At 41.2% G+C, this 23820-nt stretch overlaps 3 protein-coding genes across 3 annotated transcripts; all 3 read left to right on the top strand.

The window, feature by feature from the left end:
- Positions 1–925: 925 nt before the first annotated feature.
- LOC109466596 lies at positions 926–2726 on the top strand. Its single transcript, XM_019764328.1, has one exon. It carries the CDS (start codon positions 926–928, stop codon positions 2708–2710), a length of 1785 nt encoding a protein of 594 aa, XP_019619887.1. The 3' UTR covers positions 2711–2726.
- A 1371-nt stretch (positions 2727–4097) lies between these two features.
- Positions 4098–6484, top strand: LOC109466661 (chlorocatechol 1,2-dioxygenase-like). The gene is made up of 5 exons (XM_019764390.1): positions 4098–4223; positions 4759–4865; positions 5089–5159; positions 5578–5718; positions 6247–6484. The coding sequence occupies exons 1-5, from the start codon at positions 4157–4159 to the stop codon at positions 6461–6463; spliced, it is 603 nt and encodes a 200-aa protein (XP_019619949.1). The 5' UTR covers positions 4098–4156; the 3' UTR covers positions 6464–6484.
- Positions 6485–7528: 1044 nt separating this feature from the next.
- On the top strand, positions 7529–9002 carry LOC109466737 (calcium-activated potassium channel subunit beta-3-like). The gene is made up of 2 exons (XM_019764493.1): positions 7529–7858; positions 8616–9002. The coding sequence occupies exons 1-2, from the start codon at positions 7529–7531 to the stop codon at positions 8889–8891; spliced, it is 606 nt and encodes a 201-aa protein (XP_019620052.1). The 3' UTR covers positions 8892–9002.
- The last annotated feature ends 14818 nt before the right edge of the window (positions 9003–23820 follow it).

The following is a 23820-nucleotide window of genomic DNA, read 5'->3' as shown; positions in this document are numbered from 1 at the left end:
CGTACATTGGCTTTTTATATATCTTTTAATATATCTTCTATCTATTTTTTTTTCAAATCATTGGCCAAGTTGTGTCTTTGTCGCGTTTTAAACAACCAAAAGCTGGTATTTTGTTTTCTGGAAAATGATCATGAATGTATTTCATGGCAAAAAAAGTGCTTATCGTTTTGAGTATATAATGCAAATAGTATGCAACACACATGGAGTGGTAATACTCGAAAATACTACGAATCAATAATGGTACATGGTGGGAGTTTCATATTTGTTTTAACATGCCTGTAACTCTTTTCCCCCTGTTTTTTTATTGATTTCAGGGAACATTAAAAATGAAAATTCTAAGACGCTACTTTGCTATTCTATTCGTATTGGCTATCACTGGAACTATTCTAAACATGAGGTAATGTTATATTGACTTTTTCTATTTTAATGTAAATTATTGTTTTAGGTTACCATTGTTATCGTATTAATACAACGTGCGATTGCTGTTTTTGAGCACTTTTTAGTGAGGCGTGTACAAGTAACAACAAAAACTAAATGCATTTCACGAAGAACCGTAATGTTAAAGTTCAACTCGTTTCGGAGTACAATAACTGTGATGTTGCTGAATACAAAGGCCACTTTTAGGCACTGTGCTAGATGGCACGAAAGATACATGGCCTTGTCAGAATATGACTGTGAATGTTTATTTTGAAAACTTGAGGATTGTATTCGAAAGGGATGCATGTGTTTTCGCAATCTAAGTATATTTTTGGCAATAGGATAAAATTTTTCGAAGAACTAAATATTATTTTGTAACGTATCACAGATTGATGCAAACAAAACAGATCGACATTTTCTTCGCCAACTATTTTGTTATCTATTCGCTGTTTTGTTTTGTTTTGTTTTGTTTAGTTTGACAAAGCACTTTTGGAGAACAAGCAAAACCATGTCAACTGATTTAACTGCCAAGAAACTAAAGCCTGCAAGTGACCTACCAACAACTGCAGATAAGCAAGCATCACCTGCAATTGATAGACCAACAACTGAAGATGAGCAAGCGACAATTCCAGATCACCTTACAACACCTGCAAGTGACCAACTCACACCTGCAGATGAGCAAGCACCACCTGCAAATGACCGACCAACAACTGCAGACGAGCAAGCATCACCTGCAGTCAAACGACCAACACCTAAAGATGAGCAAGTGACACTTCCAAATCACCTTACAGAACCTGCAGGTGACCGACCAACAACTGTAGATGACCAAGCACCGTCTGCAAATGACCGACTCACACCTGAAAATGAGCAAGCACAACCTGCAAATAATGACCAACCAACGTTTGTGGGTGAACAGCAAGCCCCTGCAGTTTACCCACAAACACAGACAAGCACCCAATCAATACCTTCCAGTAAGCCTCCGGCGACGTGGCTCGAGTGTGAAGGAGGAAGAGAAAGAAAGCGCATTGCCTTCCCCAAGAACCACAAAGTGGCAGGAAGCACTGTCATGACCATCCTCAGTCGTTATGCATACACAAGAAATCTAAACGTTATCATTCCACGTCCATTTGTGCCCAGCAAGATGTATCCATACAGACTATACCCCGAAAATTACATGCCGCCACCGCCTAACCAAACATTCGACATGCTGATGTATCACACTGTCTATAACAGAACACGATTTCATGAAATACTACCGAAGGACACGGTGTATGTCACCATCATCAGGAAACCTTTGAATCACCTAAAGTCGGCATGGACATTTTACAACTATGGAAAACTGTTTCGGTTAAACGAAACAGTGATGAATAATTCTCTCGCCAGATTTTTGACCGAACCGGGAAGATACGATAGACGCTGTGGACATGGCATACACTATCCGCTCTGTCTGACGCAGAATTCTATCTCCACTGATCTTGGGTTTCCTCCCGAATATAACAAAAACGTAACTTTGGGGTCTGACCCTAGCGAGAGAGAGAAAATTAGCCGAGCATTCGTGCAGTCCATTGACAATGACTTTGACCTTGTCATGCTTACAGAGTACTTTGACGAGTCGCTGGTTCTACTCAAACGCTTGATGTGTTGGGCAATACCGGACATACTGTACATCAAGAGTACCAACATTCAACGTCGTAAGTTGCAAGACTTATCACCCAAACTCAAGCAGAAGCACAAAGAATGGAGCTATGTAGACTACGCTCTTTACGACCATTTCAACAAGTCATTTTGGAAGAGGGTAAACTTGGCAGGTAATGATTTTTCTGGGGAGGTCAAATATTTCAAAGATTTGAATGCAAAGATTCAAAGGTTTTGCCGTGACCCGTGTTTGAGTGAGAATCAAAAACTGGTCCTGAACAAGACACGTTGGAGTCCCGAGTTTACTATAACTAGCGATTTTTGTTTGGTGTTGAGCAGAGGTGTTTATTGCCATATATCTATTCAGGCTGAACGTGTTGGGAAATCACTGGGGCTGACCTCTCAAAACGCCAGTTTCTATGGTTACAACTCTACAGGAAACATCAACGCGAATGTCAAAATGCCGGAAACATGGCAAAATCGAATGGTGATGAAATCGGTGGAACCGTACTGTGTGTACTGTAAAATGAACTCGTGTAGAAATCTGGACTACCTGTCTCACTTTTACCGAGATGGCTATGTTGGAAAGGAGGCATACCAGACGACAAAGCAGATTCTGTGCAACCAAGGGAAACAATCTGTCAGGATCCGGAATTAACAGCTAGCACTACATATGTGCGTATTTGCCACATTAACGTGTATCTTAACCTAATGAACCCGGAATTAACAACACTGCATATGTGCGCATTGCTGCCACTTGCACAATGATAGGTGTATATTCTAACATTATGAACCAATGTCAAATATAGTAGTAAGCTAAAGATTTGATGAGGAAGGTGATAAGGGAGATGTTTTTGGTAATGCAATACCGCTTCTTTATTTGACGGTTACTGTTTTATGTACTCGTAAGCTCTCTCATGAAAGTAAGATAGCTTCTCAAAACGTTGTGCAGAACGGAAAACATTGCACCATATGTATAAATAAGACTTGAGTCGTTATTATCGGCATTTAACATGACCAGGCCCTAAATCACTAATCTCCAAGCAGATCTCATGGAGGCAAGAGAAAGAGTATCAAATTGGCCACGCAGTATCCATTGGCCAGAGAGGGTCCAATACGCCACTCTGGCCAATGGATACCGCCTGGCCAAATTGATACTGTCATTTGCCACCATAGGATCTGCTTGCAGATTACAACAAAATCACCACATTGTATATAATGCCTTAAATCTGCATCTCGGAGGAGGACCAACTAACTGATAATCTGGGTTAGCCATGCCGTTGTTGTCAGGGCCGTACAGGCATGCTCTTCGGCACCAGAAAACACTTCCTTAAGCCCCTGTCAAAAACACTTCCTTAAGCCCCTGTCATATATCTAATTTAGACCCTCCCCCCAAAAACACCAGTCCACCAAAGATTTAGACCTCGCCAACCTTTCTAGACGAATCATATCGAATTTGAGTCAAATTTGAGTCAAATTTGACTGCCAACCACGCCCCTACCAGGCTCCGGGTGGCGACTGGAAAGAGTAGAACTTGGCCAAATAGAGAAATGACCCGGGGAGTTGGTCCGCTAGAGAGTACAGTTCGCCGAACCCGGATGCGCCCTCCCGAAGCCTGGTAGAGGCTAGCCTCGACCTACTCCTGAAAACTAGCCAACTCCCACCCAACGACAGCCCAACGTACCGACTCCACTCTCGAATGTTTTGAAACATTTGGCTAGTGCAGCTAAACAGTAGGCGACATGGCCGAAAACCAGCCGACCATGCCGATCTAATGTTCCAGGCTTTGACCTTGGAGGGAGGGGATTCGGCTAGTTTTAGGCCTATAGGGGGGAACCATACCTATGTGTGAGAGGGGATTTACCCGTGGTTTTCATCGGGTGGGATGGTAAGACATTTTAGCCCAGGATAAAGCGTGTGTGCCCCGAAAACAGTATGGCTTTGTTCCAAGTGGGTTAAATGAAGTTTTACGCAGTGTCACCACGGCAACGGGGGCCTCCGCCGGGTTAACGTTTCCCTGGCTTCTTAAACGAGTCAAGCTGACATTCCCGAGTTACAAACAGGGCTTCCGAGAAGGTTGGGGAGTTTTTCTGAGTTTTCAGCCATGTTTCAGTTCCTCGCCATTCTCGTTGTGGGTTTGATGGTCTGCCCTCGAGTCTTCGCCCAGACAGGTATGTAACAAGTTACCAGTATCTCCAAAGTCTAAAATATCATCTCTCTCGTTAAATAAAGATCCCGAACAACAGCGGTTTTGACTGTTGACTATGCCCCTACTAGTACTTTCACCTCCTCAAAACCGACGAAACTAAAACGTAACATTACGTTTATCCATACAGCTACTGCTAAATGAAGATAAGCATACGTGATTGCTGTTATCATCATTACCTACCTTTAAATTAAAAAAAAACACCAGGCCACACATTGCAAATGCAAGAAGTTGGCTCAGTATTTGGCAAGCTAACAGAAACCAGCTGGTTGTTGTTACCCCCGGTACATCTGTGTACAAGGTTTGTTTTGGTGACTGCGGATTATGCGTTACATGCTCGTACATGTAGTAGTTAGAGAGGGAGTGGTGTAACAACAGATGGGGGGGAGTAGAGTTCTTTGGTTGTAGATTAGTCGATTGGGCAACCTTGGACTCAAACACACACTCAAAGGGAAGGGGCAAGAGCAAGAAGTGAAGTGTTTGCCCCATTTTCCTGTCAGGTTGTCAGGCCACCCACCGGGATGTTCTGGGCCCGTACTACCTACACGGCGTACCGTACCAGCGGGTTGTGTGCCACGGAGGTCCCTATCTACTGGTCAAGGGAACGGTTAGTACTCCTTCCGTGAAAAGTTTCATCAGGTTGGTAAGTCACTATGAGCAAATAGACTCTTATTTTACACAACGAAGGTCCTGTTTGCATTGTGTCTACCAATTGCAAAACTACTTGCGTGTTACATCATATGGTGGCTTACAGGAAATTTGATTCAATAATTCAATAGTATAATTCAACAGGAATAATAGTTGCCCCCCCCTCCCCCATCGCATTAAAGGTGAGAGACACCACGTGTTCCGTGGTTGCCGGGGCAACAGTGGAGGTTTGGCAGGCCGACTCCAGCGGACGGTGAGTCTTAAAATACAGTCCGGTTCTCACTGGTCAGGATGGGGATGTAACCATAACTGTCAATTAAATCAATATGAGCCGACACGAATAAGTATGGATATCATGTTTCCTCGTGAGGGTGGTAGAAAGTAGCAAACAAACGCATTTGTTTGCAAATGTACCAGAAATAATCCCCCACCTCTTTTCAAGAAGTGCCAGGTAAAGTGAACCACTGTTTAACGTCCAGTTTTAGTAGCATACTTGTTGAGACCAGGATTCTTGATCTGTAGGAATGGTTAAAAAAGACTGACTGACATGCACCCATATTAAATATTTAACCTGTTGTGGTGATCTCATACTAGCGTGAAAGTTCATATCATAGACATGGATAGTCGTCCGTCGAAATTGTATGTTTTATGCCCCCCTCCCCTCACCCCAGTTACTACATGGACACCCGGAGGCTGAACTTCTGCCGCGGGAAGGTCACGACCGATCCCCAGGGGAGGTACAGCTTCATCACCATCATGCCGGGAAAGTACGGCTGGGGCTGGTACACCCGTCCTGCGCATGTACACTTCAGGTCGGCAGCTTCGTACCTCGATTTTACGACTCCATATTAAGTATATGCTGTAATGGAGTAATGATTCATATTGCCACACTACCCTCGTAGATTTTCAAACTTCATCCAATAAAAATTATTGCTGCAAGGTCTGCCTTGTCCCCCGACGACCAGTGTCGGTCATGGGACTAGGTAGGTAGGTAGGTAACCTCCGTTAATCGACCCATACATTCTATTTTTAGGTTCAGCCACCTAGCTATGCATTAATCTAATAAAAATGTTCATTTACTTTTTTCCTTCTTCCACCGATTTGTTCCTGATATTAATGACAACCCCTTGTATTACCCAGGGGTAATTTCCTTGAACAGAAGAATGGGTGACCACAGCCCATGTAGGTCTGTTTCAGGGTGACAGCTCCCGGTCAGCGAAACCTGGAAGTTTTCTACGGGGACTGCAGCCTGCATAACCGCGACCTATATGGTTCTATATGTATACGGAGCAGAAACTTCATGGTCAGTTGTACATTTATCTCTTTATTCGTCGTTCCAGGCTGACAGCCCCGGGTCGGCGGACCCTGGTGACCCAGATGTACTTCTCCGGGGACAGCAGCCTGGGTGACCACGACCCATGCGGGTTCTGTGGGTCAGAGAACCCCAGTCAGGTGGCCGAGCCCCGGACCCCTAGCGGGGCAGAGGGGAACTACACGGTGGCAGGCACTACCTACACCGTCAGTGAGGTGGCGGAGTGGGACATCGTTTTGTACTAAGAAACTGAATTTTATTGTTTAACAGCTTTTTTTTTATTTTATACAGGAAATTGCGCTCAGGTCATTTGACCTGTTTTTCAGCTCTGTATCCACTTTTATTTTACATGTACTTATTGAACAAAACAATGGATTAGCTTTAGTATTATTATGGATTAGCTACCCTTGTTATTTTCTTCTTTGCCATACATTATACTTCTTTGCCATACATTGTACCAGTTACAGTAGTTGTTGAGCAATGAAGTTGATTTGATTTGATTTGATTTGTACATCAAAATAAATCTAACTCCAGGCAAATCTAAACCTATTCAGACGTGTAGAAAAGAGACAGGCTTTAAGTCCGGAGCCAAATTGTTAATGTCGTAAAATGTCTGAATTCGAAACAGGTTTAGCTTGAACCAATATACATGTACTAGCATAGACTTACTGACTTTTTAATAAAATGTGTTTTTCAATGTTCTACAAAATCACAACATTTTACTCTTCCTCATTGCTAGCTACTTATCACCATATTTCAGGCAGCATCATAGAAGTACCGCAGTATACCATAAGCTACATGTATACAGTGTAGGCTGACATACGGCGACATTGCATGGAGAAGTAATTCTTCATTTCTGTAACCTTTGACACGGAGTTCACATGGATACGAAGGGAGGCCCGCGAAAGGGACTGTGGCTACCTAACCGTAAGGTGTATCGGTGATTCCAGAAATAACTGTACACTCGTTTGCAGCTATTGGACACGGCATATCGGTCTGTCTGGCCTCCCGTGCATTTTTCTAGCGTCCTGCGTTTCTTTGAGGGCGGCGGTTTCGTTCTTTTCGCTGGAAAAGCTGTATCGGGGGGAGGGCTTTATCGTACGTGAGGATATTCGTATCGGCAGATTGGAAAGATCTGTCAGCTCTTCTACAGATGTAGCCAGGATGCAACATGAATAGGAAAGGGTAATAATGATTTTAAAATTGATGGACACATTTTCCATGTTTCATGTAGAATCTGATGTCGACTGCTGCGAATGTCAGATTTGACGTAACTTGAACGTCGTGTTAGAAACTCTGAACATCGGACCATGTCGTGTAGTAAGTGTTACTGTGTGACTGCCACATTCCTGGTAGTTTTGCGCTTCGGAGCGTTCATACTACTCGTCATCTTCATCGTCAACGATGTCAGGCCGGCGATACGCGGACTGTACATGCGCAGAACAACGTGCACCGTGCTGACGTCACGAATCTCCAGTGACGTGGTGTCGTGCGAGTGTCCGGGTGAGATGAGGAGAGGTTGTGGATCGTCGTTTCCCTGTCTGCAGATCAACGTGACGTTTGTCGGCAGGTACAGACAGCGGCATAGCGGGATTCTGGTGGACAACCAGAAAAACATGGGATACAGAGGGGACCAGCTGGTAATGTAACTTATGATGTTTATGCCATTTTCGGTGGATGCTTTCTCTAATGACTTTTTTGTGTGTATTTTAGCAGTGAGTTATTATTCAAAGGATTTTGTTTGCAATTTGCGTAGTTTGCCATATATATCATTATGTCACTGCATAGTACTCCATGCATGTGCTTAAAACTACAATGAGTCCACACCAAATATGCCCCATCAGTTCCAGTTTTATGTGATCACCGGGAGGATTATGTTGTCTATACGTTTGGCACACCAATATAATTACAAAAGTCAAAGTCAGTCACGCAACGAATCTATAATTCATAAGACCTACCCTTTGCTTTACCGTGTGAACGAAAACAGATTATTTTGTTCACTCGACTGATAGAAATAAACGGAGTTTACGTGTGCGAAGCCCCCTATTCTCAAAACGCCATGTACTAACGCCATGCTTTATAAAATAAAGACTTAACTTTCCTACCAACACTGTAATGAATTGGGACTTAGCCAAATTTTCAGCTGACTTATTCAACCTTGTTCACGGAATGGACCCGTCTACTCTTGGAACGTGACGTCAGAGACACGTGACCGTAGTACGTACGTGCCAGATAACTTGTGTCGCCCCCCGTCCCTGTTCAGGGTAGGTCTGTGAGACCCAATTCAATCTAGTATTGGAAGGAAAGTTAACTTTTTATTTCATGATGACTTGTACCAACACAGATGAACTTTCATGCTATGTTAACGCCATGTCTTGTTTTTTTTCTCTCACCCAGTGCTCTACAAGACCCTGTAACAAATACCGTTACCACAACGTTGAACGTGTTGAAGCTTTCCAGCGGTCCACAGGACAGGTCGGCCAGACGTACTCCTGCTTCTACGACCCGAGCGACCAAACAGAGGTGTTCCGCGAACTGTTGGACGCAAACCTGTGGGCTATATTCCACTATCTGTTCTGGCCGTCGTTCGCGATGGTGTTCTCCTGTGGATGTGGCTGTTTTCTTTTGGGCAAAGTCAATTTTGAGGAAATACAAACGGATCATGTGTACTGATACATTTTGTAACGAGAAATTCAGAATGTAAAGAATGTAAAGAAGTTCAGATTTTCTTTACTCCTAGGAAAAGACTATAGCTATAGAAATCGATCCCTAGTGTAACACAAAAAATGGTTACTCGCATTTGAATTTTGTAAATTTCCTAAGAATTCTTTTTTTTTAACTTGAATCCTCATATTCCTATAGTATGACACTTGTTATTGAATAAAATATCTACCTCAAATGTTGCAGTGTTCATGAAACTAGCCAGGTGGCGCTCCTATATTGCTGCTCTTTAAGAATCATCTGTACTCGTAGCACAACAGTAGATGGAGGATCGGGCGTGCCTAGTCCTGCATCCTTTCGCAAATAAAACGGTTTCTTATATGCCGCTTAGATAGGCGACGTAGATAGAAGATGCTGCCACAGTGAGAGCTATCTTCTTATTCTCGAGTCACCACGTCAGTCTGCTAAACTCTCCCTCGTCAGTACTAGTGCTCCAAACACCTCTTCTTCTCTTCCAGATAGACCTCGGGTCAAGGAGCCATAGGCATGTGTCATTTTTTTTAGTGTGGATAAATTTCTCATTTGGCTGGGTAGAAATTGTGTTATCTTCAGGTCTTTGTCCCATGAACATGTCAAAAATGTTGAATGAGCTTATAATATTTGTCATATATATGTATATACAGACATTAATTCGAATCAAAGCAAATTATAACAATTAAATATATCAAAACAGATAGGTAACTAAGGCATGTACTTGGTATTGATAGATGCAAGGAAAAATGAGATTCTATGAAATAATTATTCAAATGAGGTTTTAGTTTCGCTCCCACTGGGTAAAGCTAGATAGCTCCCACATTATTACAATGAAAAGTTTATTGCAAATTTGTGCTCGGAGGCTAATTGCAAATTACAAAACATAAAAGAACAATGAAATAGATTATAAAATAACTAAAGTCTACATGATAAAGGTAGCTGTCTACAACTATAACTATGTCTAAAACTATGTCTGAAGGGCTTGACTTCTCTTCTGTAAACCATGGAAGACGTAATGCCCCACCTTTTCCAAAATTTGTGGGTTTTGGGAAGTTAAAAGAAGAATAGTTTTTTCTTGGTCTGTAAGTTTAGAGAAATTGGGATAAATTGTAGAAGTTTGAATAGTCAATTCATTTCGAGCGTTGTTATGGAATGAATAGTTTGAAATAAAATGTATTTCGTCTTCCACAGCCTTTGAACTACAATATTTACAATATAACCCTTAGCTTTGTTTGATGAGTGATTTTCATGCTATATCTTCTGTGACGATAAGAGGCATAGTTTAATGGCGTGTCGTCCTTTGCTGCGTCGCCCTTTACTCTTAGCTGCATTAACTTTTATCTACAGAGGTCTTTGTAGTACGGATTATAATAACAGGGTGAGCAGGGTCGACTTTGGTTCAGGCGGGACGTCATTAGTCTATCCTCTGGTTGAGTGTCTGTCCAAGGTTGTTCAGGCGTAATAACTACGGAACATTACATCCGGGACCTGCCAAGATAGGGTGAAGAGAAGGATGGGAGTCAGTTCTGAGTTTGAGGTGAAGGCCAGGGGGAACGTGCGGGTACTGCGGGCAGAAAATTATGAAGTACGCGTTTGCAATTACTCTTGCTCAGGGCTTGTAGTCAACTTTTTTTTTTACATCCCGAGTGTTTACTGATGTGTGAAATTGGCCATACTTGTTAAGGACCGGAGTTTAAACTTCTCTCTTTTGATGGTAATTTTTTATTATTGAATTTCATTCCATACTCAAGTTGAGAGGTAATCACAGGTTGTTTAAAAAGAGTTGAGCGTTTTTTTATGTCAATGCCATTATATATTGCAAATGTATGCATCTGTGTGTTACTCAGTAACCTGTGTATTGAATGAAATACAAACACAACCAATATCAAGCGGGCTTTAGGTAAAGTGATTATCGTATCCTAGTGTTAGTGGCGTTTTGTCTAATACCGTTACAGGCGTTGATGTACGCCAAGAGATTCAATTACAAAGAACTCAATGCCCGCCACCCGTGGCTGATATGTACTATTGATGTTTGTGAGTGAGGGGGTGTTCGTGGAATATCAAAGACGGGCGTCGGGGGAAATGGCCTCAAAGAACCATTGTATGCCGAGCGCCATGCAGCCTTGAACCGCCAACATCATCTAATTTGTTTTCAAACTTCTTAATGGATGAATTTTACCATTGGTCATCTTTGGTTGGAGGGAAAGTTATTGGATTGACAATGATCACCACGAACTGCTTATTGCTTACAGACAAAACTCGGCTGTAATGACCCATGTACCGGCAAATTCAATCGGACAAAAACGTGCGTTTTATACCGTAATGGACATGGCGAAACGTGATCCCAACAGTACTGCGAAAATTGAGTGCAATGTTATCATGTTGTCGATTCCTTTGAAAGCAGATTAGTTGCTTGTTGATACACAGGTTGTGCTCAGATCCACATTTTAGCATTCTGAATTCGCGTCGAGTGTCGTTACGTTTACACTTTGACAAACTAGAATAGATATTAGATGAGCAGATAGCTCCATGACTGACATATCATTCTACTATGGCTCAGGAGCTTGTGGTTGGTCAAGCAATGATAACTATATTACGACTGATTATCATAAAGATTGAAGTATGAAGATTAGATTTCTAGTTGAAAGGCTCGCTATAGCTACTATCTAAGATGTTACTGACAACCAAAAGACATCTCATCATCTGTCACATTGATCATGTTCAGAGAAGACCGGCTTCTATCTTGATCAATGCCAGTGTCTGACAAGTAGTCAGCAGTAACGACGACTTCACAAATCAATACTGCCTTCAAAATCGTTTTATGGTGAAGGGTGGAGGGCGGGTGAATTACAGCACATGGAAAATTACTGACCATATATTTGCAGTTTGCCCCAATACTGTCAGCTATTAGCGTTTGATAATGGTCTGAGGGGGACTAAAGCTATTGGCAAATCAAACTTAATTTGCTACGATCATCCGCCATTTTGGACGTCATGGAACTTTAATGTGAAGGGATGTGATAGGATTTTGTCCATTCACCGTTTATACCTTTTCAACGTACAAAGATCGTCCATGTTTAAGATATGTTTGTGGACAAGCAAGCTAAAGCATCTGCTTATCCGTGAATGACTTCATGACTGTGCCATATTGGATCACCAAAACTCAAAAGAAACATACGAGAACCTTAGATGTACAGACATAGCCAATAATCGAATAATCTAAGGCACCATCGCTTCATTTTGGCATCACTTTGTCTCTTTATAGAATCCCTATTATTTGCATACAGCAACAGTTGGTTTGTAGATAAAGCTGTTACAGCAATATAGACAGACCTGCTTACTTGATGTTCTGGTTGATATGAATGACCTTATCTCACAACGCCTTATGTCAAGATTGCACCGTACACAGAGAAACTACAAAGCAGTCGCCGGCCTGTCTGAGTGGTCGACTTCAGGGAATACAAACTGCAATCTGCTAACTGCCTTATTAGTGACTTTGTTTCAGCCTTGAGGTATATCCGAGATCTTCAACAGATAACAAGGAATGTGGGTTAATGGTAGCCGGTAACTGAAGCGATTTATTTCCTGGTAAAAGGTAGCGCATGGCACAACTTTGGAAAGGTTATTTTAAAATTTGTATTTGATATTGCGTTAGTTTTAGATCTTGGGCACTCATACAACTTTCTGGATTATATTGGTAAACTTTGTTAACTTTGTCTGCTGTCGTATACGTTACGGAATGAACAACTTTGAACGTAGCTATATATATTGTAATTAAGACCCCTGACCATCCTCACCTCCTTGAGCTTTTGAAAAGCGACTTAGGCCGAAGAACTTTCTTTGTACGGTTCAAGGTTGAATAAAGGTCGAAAAACATCACAAAGCTATCGATCACAAGGTGGGAGCTTACGTTGTACGGCCTCTGAGTGACTGATAAAAGGTATCTGTTGATATTAATCGTTTACTAGACTTCCAGATATTTCAACGCCTGCATGTATGACAATTTATCGGCTGCCTGGACAAAAGCGAAACGCTGACGTATTAGCCTTGAGAAAGCGTTGTAAGGAGAGGATATTTGTCGTGAGAAGTCAGGACAGGTATGGGTTCACAGGGTGTCAAAGAGCTGCCACGCGAGAAGCTACCCTTTTCATGCCGCGCAAAGATTGATGTTCAGGCCTCGTACTGGGTCTTAACCGTGCCAAATATTCACTCATTAAAATGTATCTATTCCAACCACATGTAAAGTGAAAGGTTGATACAGTGGCTTTGCAGACATTGATGTGTAACTGCAACCGAGAAGAATAGATACCAAAGAACATTATAGAGTACTTGAAGATTCTCTTTCGGTACACAACATGCTGGATCTGCAGACTTACAGGCAAATGAAATAACAATTAAGGACAGGCTATCTATTTTTCCCTTTGATCCATGAAGGTTCCGACAAAGGGCATTGGTAATATCCTCATCCGAGTACTTGGCAGAAGTCCAAGGGTGGCTACGAGTGAGTTAAGGTTTGACAGAGATTGCCTAACCAACTACAATCTGCTTAACCATGGTACCATGAACTACCAGAGATATAGTAAAGTGAAGCCAAATTTTGAATTGGACAATAAATTGGAAATTAGAAAATGAACATTTTAGGTTGTCCTAGTGTAAACGGTGCAACATCTCATGAAGGTACTTCAGAATGTTACAGCTAGATCTGATTACAAAGAGTTTGTTAACTTGTAAATATACGTAACTTATGAGCGTCAAATTCGGAAAGCAGTTGACAACATGATAACTTTGCAGTTATTTATCGCGGCACTGTTGGGACCACGTTTCTCCATACCCGGTACGGCATAAAATGCACGTTTTGCCTATTGAATTTGTCGGTACGTACATGGGTCATTACAACCGCATTCTGTCTGCAAGCAATATGTAGCCCATAATGATGACTGTCTATCCAGTAACTTTCCCATACAAGAAGTAGAGTTAGATACTAGTAATTTTAAATCAAACCACGAAGTTGAAAACAAATAAGATATGTTTGCTGTTTAAGGCTTCGTCACCCTCGCATCTAAGCATCCAGTTAGTTCTTTGAGGCGTTTTCTCTTAAACCACCACCTGATTTCATCACCATTCACTCGGCCACTCATCTAGTCGAGGTATTTCAATCAATCTGACAAAAACGCATAGACGGTTACTGTTGGTTGTTAGGTTGTTAAGAAATGTGTGTGAATTTTAAGGCACCGTTCGAATCAATGCAGTGACATTTGATACGTTGCACTTCGTTCCCCACCATCATCAATAATGGCATCGTACGTATTGTATCAGGGCATCTCCGGCAGAGTCATTTCAACTCACTAGTATTCCATAATGTTCCCTAGCTTATCTGCAGCTGCCGACCGAGTCCTCCTTTTCTAAGTGCTCCAATTCTTCAATAATGAAAACATTGCACCGAAACGCTTGCAACCTGGATGGGTGCATATAATATGCTCCCGATAATAACAAAAGGGTCCCCGCCTGCACAGGGCTAAAATCTCGTTTAAAGGTTATCTGCACTCTAATTTTACTAAATGGAATTTGTTACTGACCATTTGAAAACATCGGAAAGAAACCAAAAACGCACTCTGTGTTCTTCCATGTTAAGGTGTAGACCGTCAGAAGTCATTCGTCTTTTACTACCTTTCAAAGGCTTGGGTCGCAAATGGCTCCACAAATATGAGCACTCTGTTCTCTTCTGATATAAGGTATAATGGATGATGAAACAATGGGTGGACATGACTGTAGCGACGACCTCAGGTAACCGTGTTTCTACGTACGTGAAGGGCATTTTGAATGCTAATCCCCAAGCAGATCTTATGGTGGCACGACAGTGTGCATTGGTCAGAGGAGTGTCTAGCCTTCGTTGGCTAATAGACACTCCTCTGGGCAATGGATACTGTCTTGCCACCGTAGAATCTGCTTGCAGATTATTGGAATGCATTCATTACATGGACTGTACGGCGTCTAGATCTACGAGAGACCGTGGCAATGGTAATTAATTGCACCTTTCTAACGAACCCTGTGTAGCAAATGAGACAAACTGGTGGGTAATTTCACTAAAGTAAGAATTAATTAAGACACATCAAGTTGTAGAGACAGAAAATTATCGAGTTAAGTGCGTCTCCTATTGCCCTGATAATTTTACAAATAATTGCGAGTAGCGTTGGTGATATTGGTACACGTAGTAGCATCGTAATGCATTTTTTAGATCATACGAATCATTGCGCAATCTTGAGGATGGGAGTCACTTATTTCATTATCGAAAAAATGCAGTACGTAGATATAAAAATGAACAGGCACACATGGTTGGGTCATTGACCTGAAGTCTACATCAGGTGATGTGCTGGATGCCAGAAACCTTTTAGAAACTACGATCTGTATCCTATTTCATCTCTTTTCTTCGGAGAAGCCATAAGGCGAACAGCTGTTTATGCATGTCTTAAATCTCCGTCTTGTAAGACTAGACGCTAATGCATTTTGTCCCAAATGTAGCAGCCTGGCCTTTATCAATAAGTTATGTTCCAAGGAACTGCTCCCTTGGAAGCCAATTGAAAATGCAACTCACTGACAGTGTATTGATGCATATAATATACCAAAATCTTAAGCTAACAATCGGTGTCTAGAAATTTAGAAAAGGTGGAACACATAGAAAAGAAAAATCACCTATAGTGATACACACATTAACAATGTTAGGGAACGTTACTGCTGATTAAAAAATGCTGATAGCAGACGGAGCAGTTATGTGTGGAAAATGCGGTCCTTATCTAAACCAAAGGGATAATGTCGTCCATTAAAGAAATTAATAATGATTGTTCTTGATACAAACGCTGCTAAGCTTGATTTTGCCTGTGCATGGAACAGTATTGTGCTCAATGCTAACATTCACCGATATGCCATTCATTTTTGTCTTGAATACAATCGGGTCAATAAGCTGTATAATGCAATAAATTGGTGTCCTTGCACGGAGTAGAGACGATCGTAAAGATACGGATTATCAAGAGCCTATAAAGTAATGATTATTTCAGTCTTTATCTATTCTAGCCTTGCCTTAGGCATGTCATAACATGATATTGTTTCAGCTTTCGATAACGTTATGGTATCATTTCATCCCTACGGTTGCCTAAAAGTTACGATGTAATATCCAGATTAGGTATTTCGGGACAAAATCAATATATACGTCTGTCTCCTAGCTAGTGCCCTTGACACAACCTGCAAATCTGCTTTCTCTGTCCGAAGGGAAAGTTTAGACATGGATTTTGTGGATAGATAGCCTTCAGAAATTTGAGTGCATGATATTTTCTACTCATCAGCATTTATTTAGTATGGGAAAACGTCCAGGTTTTATTTGTCTAAACAAAATGTCTTATATCAAATCATTATATTGCCGTGTAATTATAACTGGACGACTTCATAGGAGAAAATCTTGGGCGCGAACGCGGGTTTTCTATGATGTAATTTGTCTTTTAGACCAATGCAGTAATGTCAGTTAAATCTGTTTTCGTGATCAATGTTGTAGTCATCCTCTTGGAGTGAGGACTCTTAGTCCAACCTCGTGAGCATCGCTATGCAATGTCTACCTCGTTGGCATGTAAGAGATGTTTAGTTTAGGCTATGTTTTTAAGTACTATACGTGTATTATACAGCTAATACATAAAATTTCTTTAGTATGAAATAAACGAGAGACTCCATGGAGACCAAATAAGCACCCCGAGTTAAAATTCCATCGCCTTGAAGAAGCTCAATAACGTCAATACGTAAGAGACAGGTTCTACTCGTCCATCCTGTGTAGTAATTGAGCCATTATTACGGTCTGTTACTTATTGATTACGATATCTGTAGAAACAAGAAACCATGATTGCCTTTTAACGAGAGGTACGTCTGGTGAAGGGTAGGGGAAAGTGGATGACTCGCCAACAGCAATCTGGACGCCAGATGAAGTTGATTAGTAGTCAGCAGTAACGGCTAGTTCTTATGTCAATACTGCCTCCAGATTTAAATCGTTTCATGGTAAAGAATAGTGGTAGAAGAGACTTTTTTTTCAATCTCGAAAGATGATGGTAGCACAGGTGCTATGGTAATGGGCAGCGTCGTCTGTGGTTCAGGATTATTCTCTGCATGCAGTTCGAGGTGAACCTACTGAGGTGAGGATGTTCCCGGATTAAGTGGAGATGGCATAAAGATGAATGAAAGCACAACAAAATTAGTAAACAGAGCTCCACGATCTTTTGGCTTCACCAAACTATGTAAACCTGATTATGACAGTCTTATCTTAACAGACAATGATTTCCTCGTAAATTATGGTCTTGATTTGAATAAGTTATTCAGGTAAGTTGCACAACAAGAAAGCCCGAAAAATGGATCGTCCAGTCAGCCCATCTAGCTACACTAGAGTCGACAGGTTTAAATCTCACTGGTCAGCTTCTTGGAAACCCAGACTTCGGGGACCGTTTTTTAAACGTATGGAGCTGATTCAGTATAGCTAGATGGGCTGGTTGTACGATCCATTTTATTGGCTTACTTGTGGCGCAAGTGACCTGAACCATCATGTACATTTGCATCAGGCACATGTCACATATCCCTGACTCTGATACTTACATAGTATTATATAAAACGGTGGAGCAGTATTATTGATCCCGTCGACGTTATTGGCCTTTAGTGTCTATTCATTATGGATTAACATTGCCCGTCTTGACAATTTTGTTTATTTACACTAGCAAATAAGTCTACTTACCAGTATATGCATCAATGACCATGTCAGCTACGCTCACAAAACAGCTAACGTTGGATACTTTTTATCTTACCATATACATGTATTGTTTTGGTTGTAAGTGTTGTATGTTTTATAATTAGATACTATCGTCCCTTATCCTGGCTAAACAGTAGATAAAAAATCTTTTGAATACGTTTACCTTTGCCAATGATTAGGTAGTACAATCGCAAAGTTTAAGCATATATTTGAAACTTTGTGGAATTTCAATTCTTTATTCTGAGACAGTATTAGCCGTTCCTTGAGGTAAAATTACTGGCCTTATCTTACATCGCCGTGTGCTAAGCTAATAACTCTTCTCGCGTTTTACTGTCTGTGCACGTAGAAGATACAGACCAGTTGGCGGCCAGCCTTGGTGCCCGACGTCAGGGAATATGAACGATGATGCTACAATCTGCTAATTGCCTCATTAAAGACTACGCTAGCCCAGAGGCAAACACCAGTATAACAATTGGGGGAAAACGACGAACGTGCGGTTATTAATTATAACAAGTAACTACTTTGTTTCCTCGTGCAAGTGTGTGAATTTTTTAATCAAAAATGGAATGTAATGTTTCGGCTTACAATGTTACACTAAGTTGGGTTGTACATCAGAAGTGCTGGCACTAGTTGTACAACCATGTGCGCATTTTTCTAGGTAGGAATTGATAAGGAATATCGAAGAATGGGGCTATGTAAACTGACACATAATATATTGCGTTTTGTATGCATTTTGTCATTAAAGCGTGGCTTTTGTAAGGGAACAATTTTACACACCAGGTGATTATAACAAGAATACATTTTAGGTTGAAGTTGATTCTCACCTTTAAAAGGCACGAATCCATCTCCTTTCAACAGCAGGCATAATAGGTCACTCGGACAATCAAAGAGCTGACTCATTTGCCTCGAGGCAGCGTTAGAAGGAGTTTCCATTTGTCATTAGAAGTCAGAAAAGGTAGAGCCACACCAGGCACAAAATGAACTGCCACGTGAAAATCCACCCTTTTCATGCGGTGAGAAGATTGATGTTCAGGCAGCGTGCTGGCTCTTAAACCGTGCCAAATATCCGTCAATTAAAATGTATCTATTCCAACCACACGTGACGAAAAAGATTGATACGGTACGTTGCGAACTTTGTGTGAAACTGTACCCGACAAGAACTTTAAAAAGCACCTTGCACCCTATTCTAGGAATCTTAGGCAGTTCACATTAATGTAGATCGTTACTTACTTTCTGCAGTCAGAACGGAAAATGGAAATGACAAGAACTACTTTTACAAAAACATTGAACTTGTGTTTTCTGATATTTAAGAAAGCATGTGTTGCTTCGCTGTAGAGCAAATTGAATTGGTTATTGGTGTGAGGTATGTATGTATGTAAGCATGTATTAATTAAATACCCACCTGGTATCCTAACTTCAGGACTGTTAAGAATTGGTTCACATAATTTTTATTGTTCTCTATTGCTACCCTCATCAATATACATACTATTAGCTTTTCACACTCTGGAGAAGTAAAACCTCTTCCCCCCACCGCAAATACCACCGACGGGAGTAATTATACTTCATCACTGCCAACAGTGGCACTTCGCTGGTGTCAGCGGAGCTGTATAATGGTCATTACCGTTTCCACTTGACAAAGTACCAGTAAATATGACCCCTTGAAAGAGCAGGGGACTTTGGGATGGTCCTTACCGGCTATAATAAACACTTCTTTATAATCAAGAGCAACTGACACGGCGTATTTCACGACTGGAACGGGCGTAAACCTATCAGCTGGTAAGCTGAGCGTCGTAAAAATTCATTACAGTCAATTACGAGTTGCTACAGGGTGTCGATTGGTAAAGTTGGCATGGCAGCGGGGAATCTAATTCATTACACGGGACCTTGAGTTTATGCAAGGAGTAGAAACCCCGACTTTTTAATATTTCAGCTAGTTATTTCAGGCTAAGAACTGTTTGAATCCTGCCATGCCACCGATCCTGTGCCGTTGGGAAAGGCACTTAACTCAGGTGAAAACTAGTATTGTCTATTGTTCTATATGCATTGGTGGTGGTATAGAAATAACTTTGAGAACACTACGTCAGTGTGCCATCTCCACATCTTGTGTTTAATGTTGGAATAACTTGTTCGGTGGATTTGATTACTTAATTTTTTAAAATATGCATATGGAACCGCATTTAATCTGCAGCATGCACGTAAGTGTACAGGAAGCCTGTAACACAAGTGTCATTCGTACAAATTAGGAGACTACATCGTCACGCATGGGTGGATTCGGGACTGTAATTCTACAAATGTCGCCTCAACACAACCTGTTATAGCCTTATACTAAAGGCCCGGGTCCCATGTGCGCCGTTATGTAGAAGGAATAAACCCACGTAAGAAAGAACGCTGTTAGACGGACATCTGGGCTGCTATCAAGAGATATAGCCGCGGGACTCGTTATCTTATTGCTGCACGGCTGCTTCTTGTGAGGATTTCTGTCTAGGTTATGGTTCTTCCTGCGAACTCATGTAAACCTTAAACAGAACTGGAGCCAGGAGTTATCAGTATTGGTCACTTAAGCGCCTTTGGGAAACAGATAGTTTGCTTATGCTACACACGCACATTATATACTGCAATAATCTCATCCTTTTCTCATGTTGGAACAAAAACTGAAACACACTGGAAGCATATTCCGGCAATCTTCGTTTTGCCAACTAATATTACTAGTAAGCCAGTTTTATTGGTTGCAACATTTTAAAATGTGTAGTATATATGCCTAACAACGTACGTTCCTAACGTCAAATATAAAACTAAAGTTAGATATAAGGGCTAACGGAACAGCGACATCATTTTCCTTCCCGATGAGCATTCGCCATTTATATGGACCGACCAGCAGACTTTAATAATGTTAAATGATGTCCATTATATATGATACACCATGAGAGGTAGATCAACAACGATTGTACTTAATCTTCTAATCTGCAAGAAAGATAAAATATTCTAAATTTTTAATCAAAACTCCGATCCCACTGCCAAGCACCAGCCGATGATAAATATTTCTGTCAGAAGACGGTCTGACAAACAGCCCTGCATGACATACAGTAGGTCATACCCTAGATTTGCTCTGCCTTTTATAATCACGGTTTGTCTATTCGTATTTGAGCGCTAAGGTTTGCTTCAAATTCAATGTGCGCACGGTTATTATTACAGTGTCCAAGATGCATTGACACCTCTAGCCAAGAAAAGTGTACAGCTCTTGGAGAGGCTTCATACATAACACAGTAAGATAGAATGGCTTTCCTAGCACGGGTGGTGTTTTGGTGTTGAAAAATGTATAAAGCCACATACACCATAGCGGGGTTCTTGTGGATGCATGTTTCCGTTTGCCGAAGGCTATACTAAAGATTACCATCAGGTGTTTTATGGCGTGGTTTAACTTTCATCGTAACCTGTCAGGGGCACATGAAGTGTTAAAACTACAGTGTCAACGGAGGGTTTAAAACGTGTCTTGATATGCTAATACTCTACGTAGGTGGGTAATCTCTCTCTGCAAGGATACAGTTCCTGACAGTGATTGTGTTGGCCATCTGATAATATCAATGACCATGGCGTCGCACATATACAAGTTCAGATTTGTGTAGAAGGAGATTCCCTCTTTAACAGAACGCTTCGATCAGAATGAAAAACAAGTACGGAGAGGAATTTTCAAGATCCAATTTTGCATGGCTTACACATTACAATAATATCAATTTTTGGACCCAAAGACACACAATAAGAAATCTGTATACTGAGATTACAACTACAAGCCTTTTCTCTAATTTATTGGTACAATTTAGCAGTAACTGTGAGTACAAAGAACTGTTGACTTCCAAATTAGCCTGTGCCAGAGGGAGTTGACTGGGTCGTCGGTGGGTTCGACACACCACAGAGAGGTTAATAAGGTATAAACAGACCCATCTTCATGACAGAAGACGCTATTGCCACTTCATCTTGTTGAAAGAAATTGGGCTGCCCATCAGTGACCCTTGGTTCCGTGCAGCTGGTGTCAGCAGACGTATGTGGTCAACATGTGAGGAATACAGAACATGAACGGGGATTTGCAGACTTTCTTTTCACTCAACTATATACCCTTTGATAATATCATACAACGTATTGTAGGGATCTTTTAACAGTTTGCAACAAGCAAGATATGCTGTCCTAAGGGTAAATAATATAAGCATATTACTGATTCATCCGCAATATATTTATAAACTCAGAATATATTTTTCCAATCTTTTTAATTTTGCGCTGCGCCGCTTCAAAATAGTGCAAAAAGCTGGGTTGACATCAATAAAAGTATACTTAGGTTGATATTCACCTCATATAATTCTAGATCCTTACTGTTAAGAATTTACATAATTTTATTGTTCTCTATTGCTGCCCTTATCAGTAGACAAAACCTTTTGTACCTTGAACGTAGGACCTCTTCCCCCACCGTACCGCACATACCACCGAAGAGGGTAATTATAGTTCATCACTGGCAACAGTGGCACTTCGGGGGAGTTAGTGGAACTTTATAGTGGTCTATTCTGTTTCCCAGTGACAAAGAAGAGCTGAATATGACCCATTGAAAGAGCAGGAGGCTTTAGCATCGTCCTTACCTCCTATAATGAACACTTCTTTACCATCAGGACCAACTGACACGGTGTATGTCACAACTCAAAGTATCAGCTTACCTGCAGTGTGCTGTAAAAGTTCATTATAGTCAATTACGACTCGCTAAGGGGGGTACATGTAGGGGGGTAGGTCTGGCATTGTTCCTGAGATCCACCCCCCCCCAACATGGCGAAGCGTTGCTAAATTATTGCTTTGTATTCTTTGTATTAGTAGTAAGAAGCCGTTGATACGCCTCTAATTTCATTATGTGAATATCCCTGATGCTATGTTACCGATTGCAAACAAAACAAACAGCTCCAGCATCAATGTGGTTGTCATCCGATAGTGAGTCAACGCTGTATTCTTTAACACAGTAATCACGGGCAGGGCGGTGCAAGAGGAAACTATTTTGACCGATGACTCTTAGACTGATATTTCAAAATCTGCTTTTGCATGCTTAGTAACAAACATGTGGTAAGTCGTAACACAAGTGCCATTTGTACAAATTCGGCGTCATGCATGGATGGTTTTGGAGCTGTAATTTTGCAAATGTCGTCCGAAGACAACCTGTTATAGCCTTTAAGTGCCTCGGGCTATTGCACTAAAGGCCCGGGTCCCATGTGCGCCGTTATGTACAAGGAATAAACCCACGTAAGAAAGAACGCTGTTAGACGTAAATCTTAGCTGCTATTAAAAGATATGGCTGTGGGGTTCGTTATCTTGTTGCTGCACGGCTGCTTCTTGTGAATACTTTTTTTAAGTTATGGTTCTTCGTACGAAGTTGCATAAACAATCAGAAATATACGTAGTTCCAGCAGTTATCTGTCTCGCTCAAGTAAGTGCCTTAGGGAAGCAGGTATATTGCATATGCTAAGCACGTACATTTGATGATGCCGTGATAACTTTATCCTTTTCAGTTGTTGGAACGTCTTCTGAAAAGACATGGCTACAGGTACTATTTAAAGATAAGCACATAAGTAAGGATATAACTCTTCTAAAAGACACTTTTCTGAAGCAACAAGAAGGCACTTTGTATTGTAACATTTCATGTAACATACCACTAACATTTCACGTGTGGTCACAACAGCGACATTATCCAATGAGCCTATACTATAATCTATGGGCCGAACTTATGACCAACAAAAGCACTAGGTTTAGGAGTCAAACTTCGTGTTACACTGAAGTATTCAGAACTGCGCTTGATTTTATGTGAATAAGGTCCCATTGTGAAGGAAAAAGGTTCAATATGAATTTCATTCATTCACTTCGCCTCTGTAACACCCTTACGGAAGGCTGAAATCCTGATGATTGCTTCAAAATGATACATTAAGGAGGGTTAATCAAAAACGGTTTGCACAATGGCTTTTAGCTTTTAAGACATCAGAAAGATGAAATATTGTAAATTTTTAATCAAAACGTTGATCCCGCTACCAAGCACCAGCAGATGATAAATATTTTTGTCAGAAGACGTTCTGACAAACAGCCCTGCATAACATACACTAGGTCATACCCTAGATTT

The sequence above is a fragment of the Branchiostoma belcheri genome, unplaced genomic scaffold (genome assembly GCF_001625305.1).
Source record: "Branchiostoma belcheri isolate BF01 breed outbred unplaced genomic scaffold, Haploidv18h27 scaffold17, whole genome shotgun sequence".
In the NCBI taxonomy this organism is placed as follows: domain Eukaryota; kingdom Metazoa; phylum Chordata; class Leptocardii; order Amphioxiformes; family Branchiostomatidae; genus Branchiostoma; species Branchiostoma belcheri.
This window is presented reverse-complemented; position numbering and strand designations above follow the sequence as displayed.

Coding starts and splice junctions, on each gene's coding strand:
- LOC109466596 (XM_019764328.1), top strand. CDS start 926: ATGTCAACTGATTTAACTGCCAAGAAACTAAAGCCTGCAAGTGACCTA.
- LOC109466661 (XM_019764390.1), top strand. CDS start 4,157: ATGTTTCAGTTCCTCGCCATTCTCGTTGTGGGTTTGATGGTCTGCCCT. Junction 4,866..5,088: donor ATCTACTGGTCAAGGGAACG/GTTAGTACTCCT, acceptor ATCGCATTAAAG/GTGAGAGACACCACGTGTTC. Junction 5,719..6,246: donor CCTGCGCATGTACACTTCAG/GTCGGCAGCTTC, acceptor TCGTCGTTCCAG/GCTGACAGCCCCGGGTCGGC.
- LOC109466737 (XM_019764493.1), top strand. CDS start 7,529: ATGTCGTGTAGTAAGTGTTACTGTGTGACTGCCACATTCCTGGTAGTT. Junction 7,859..8,615: donor GATACAGAGGGGACCAGCTG/GTAATGTAACTT, acceptor TCTCTCACCCAG/TGCTCTACAAGACCCTGTAA.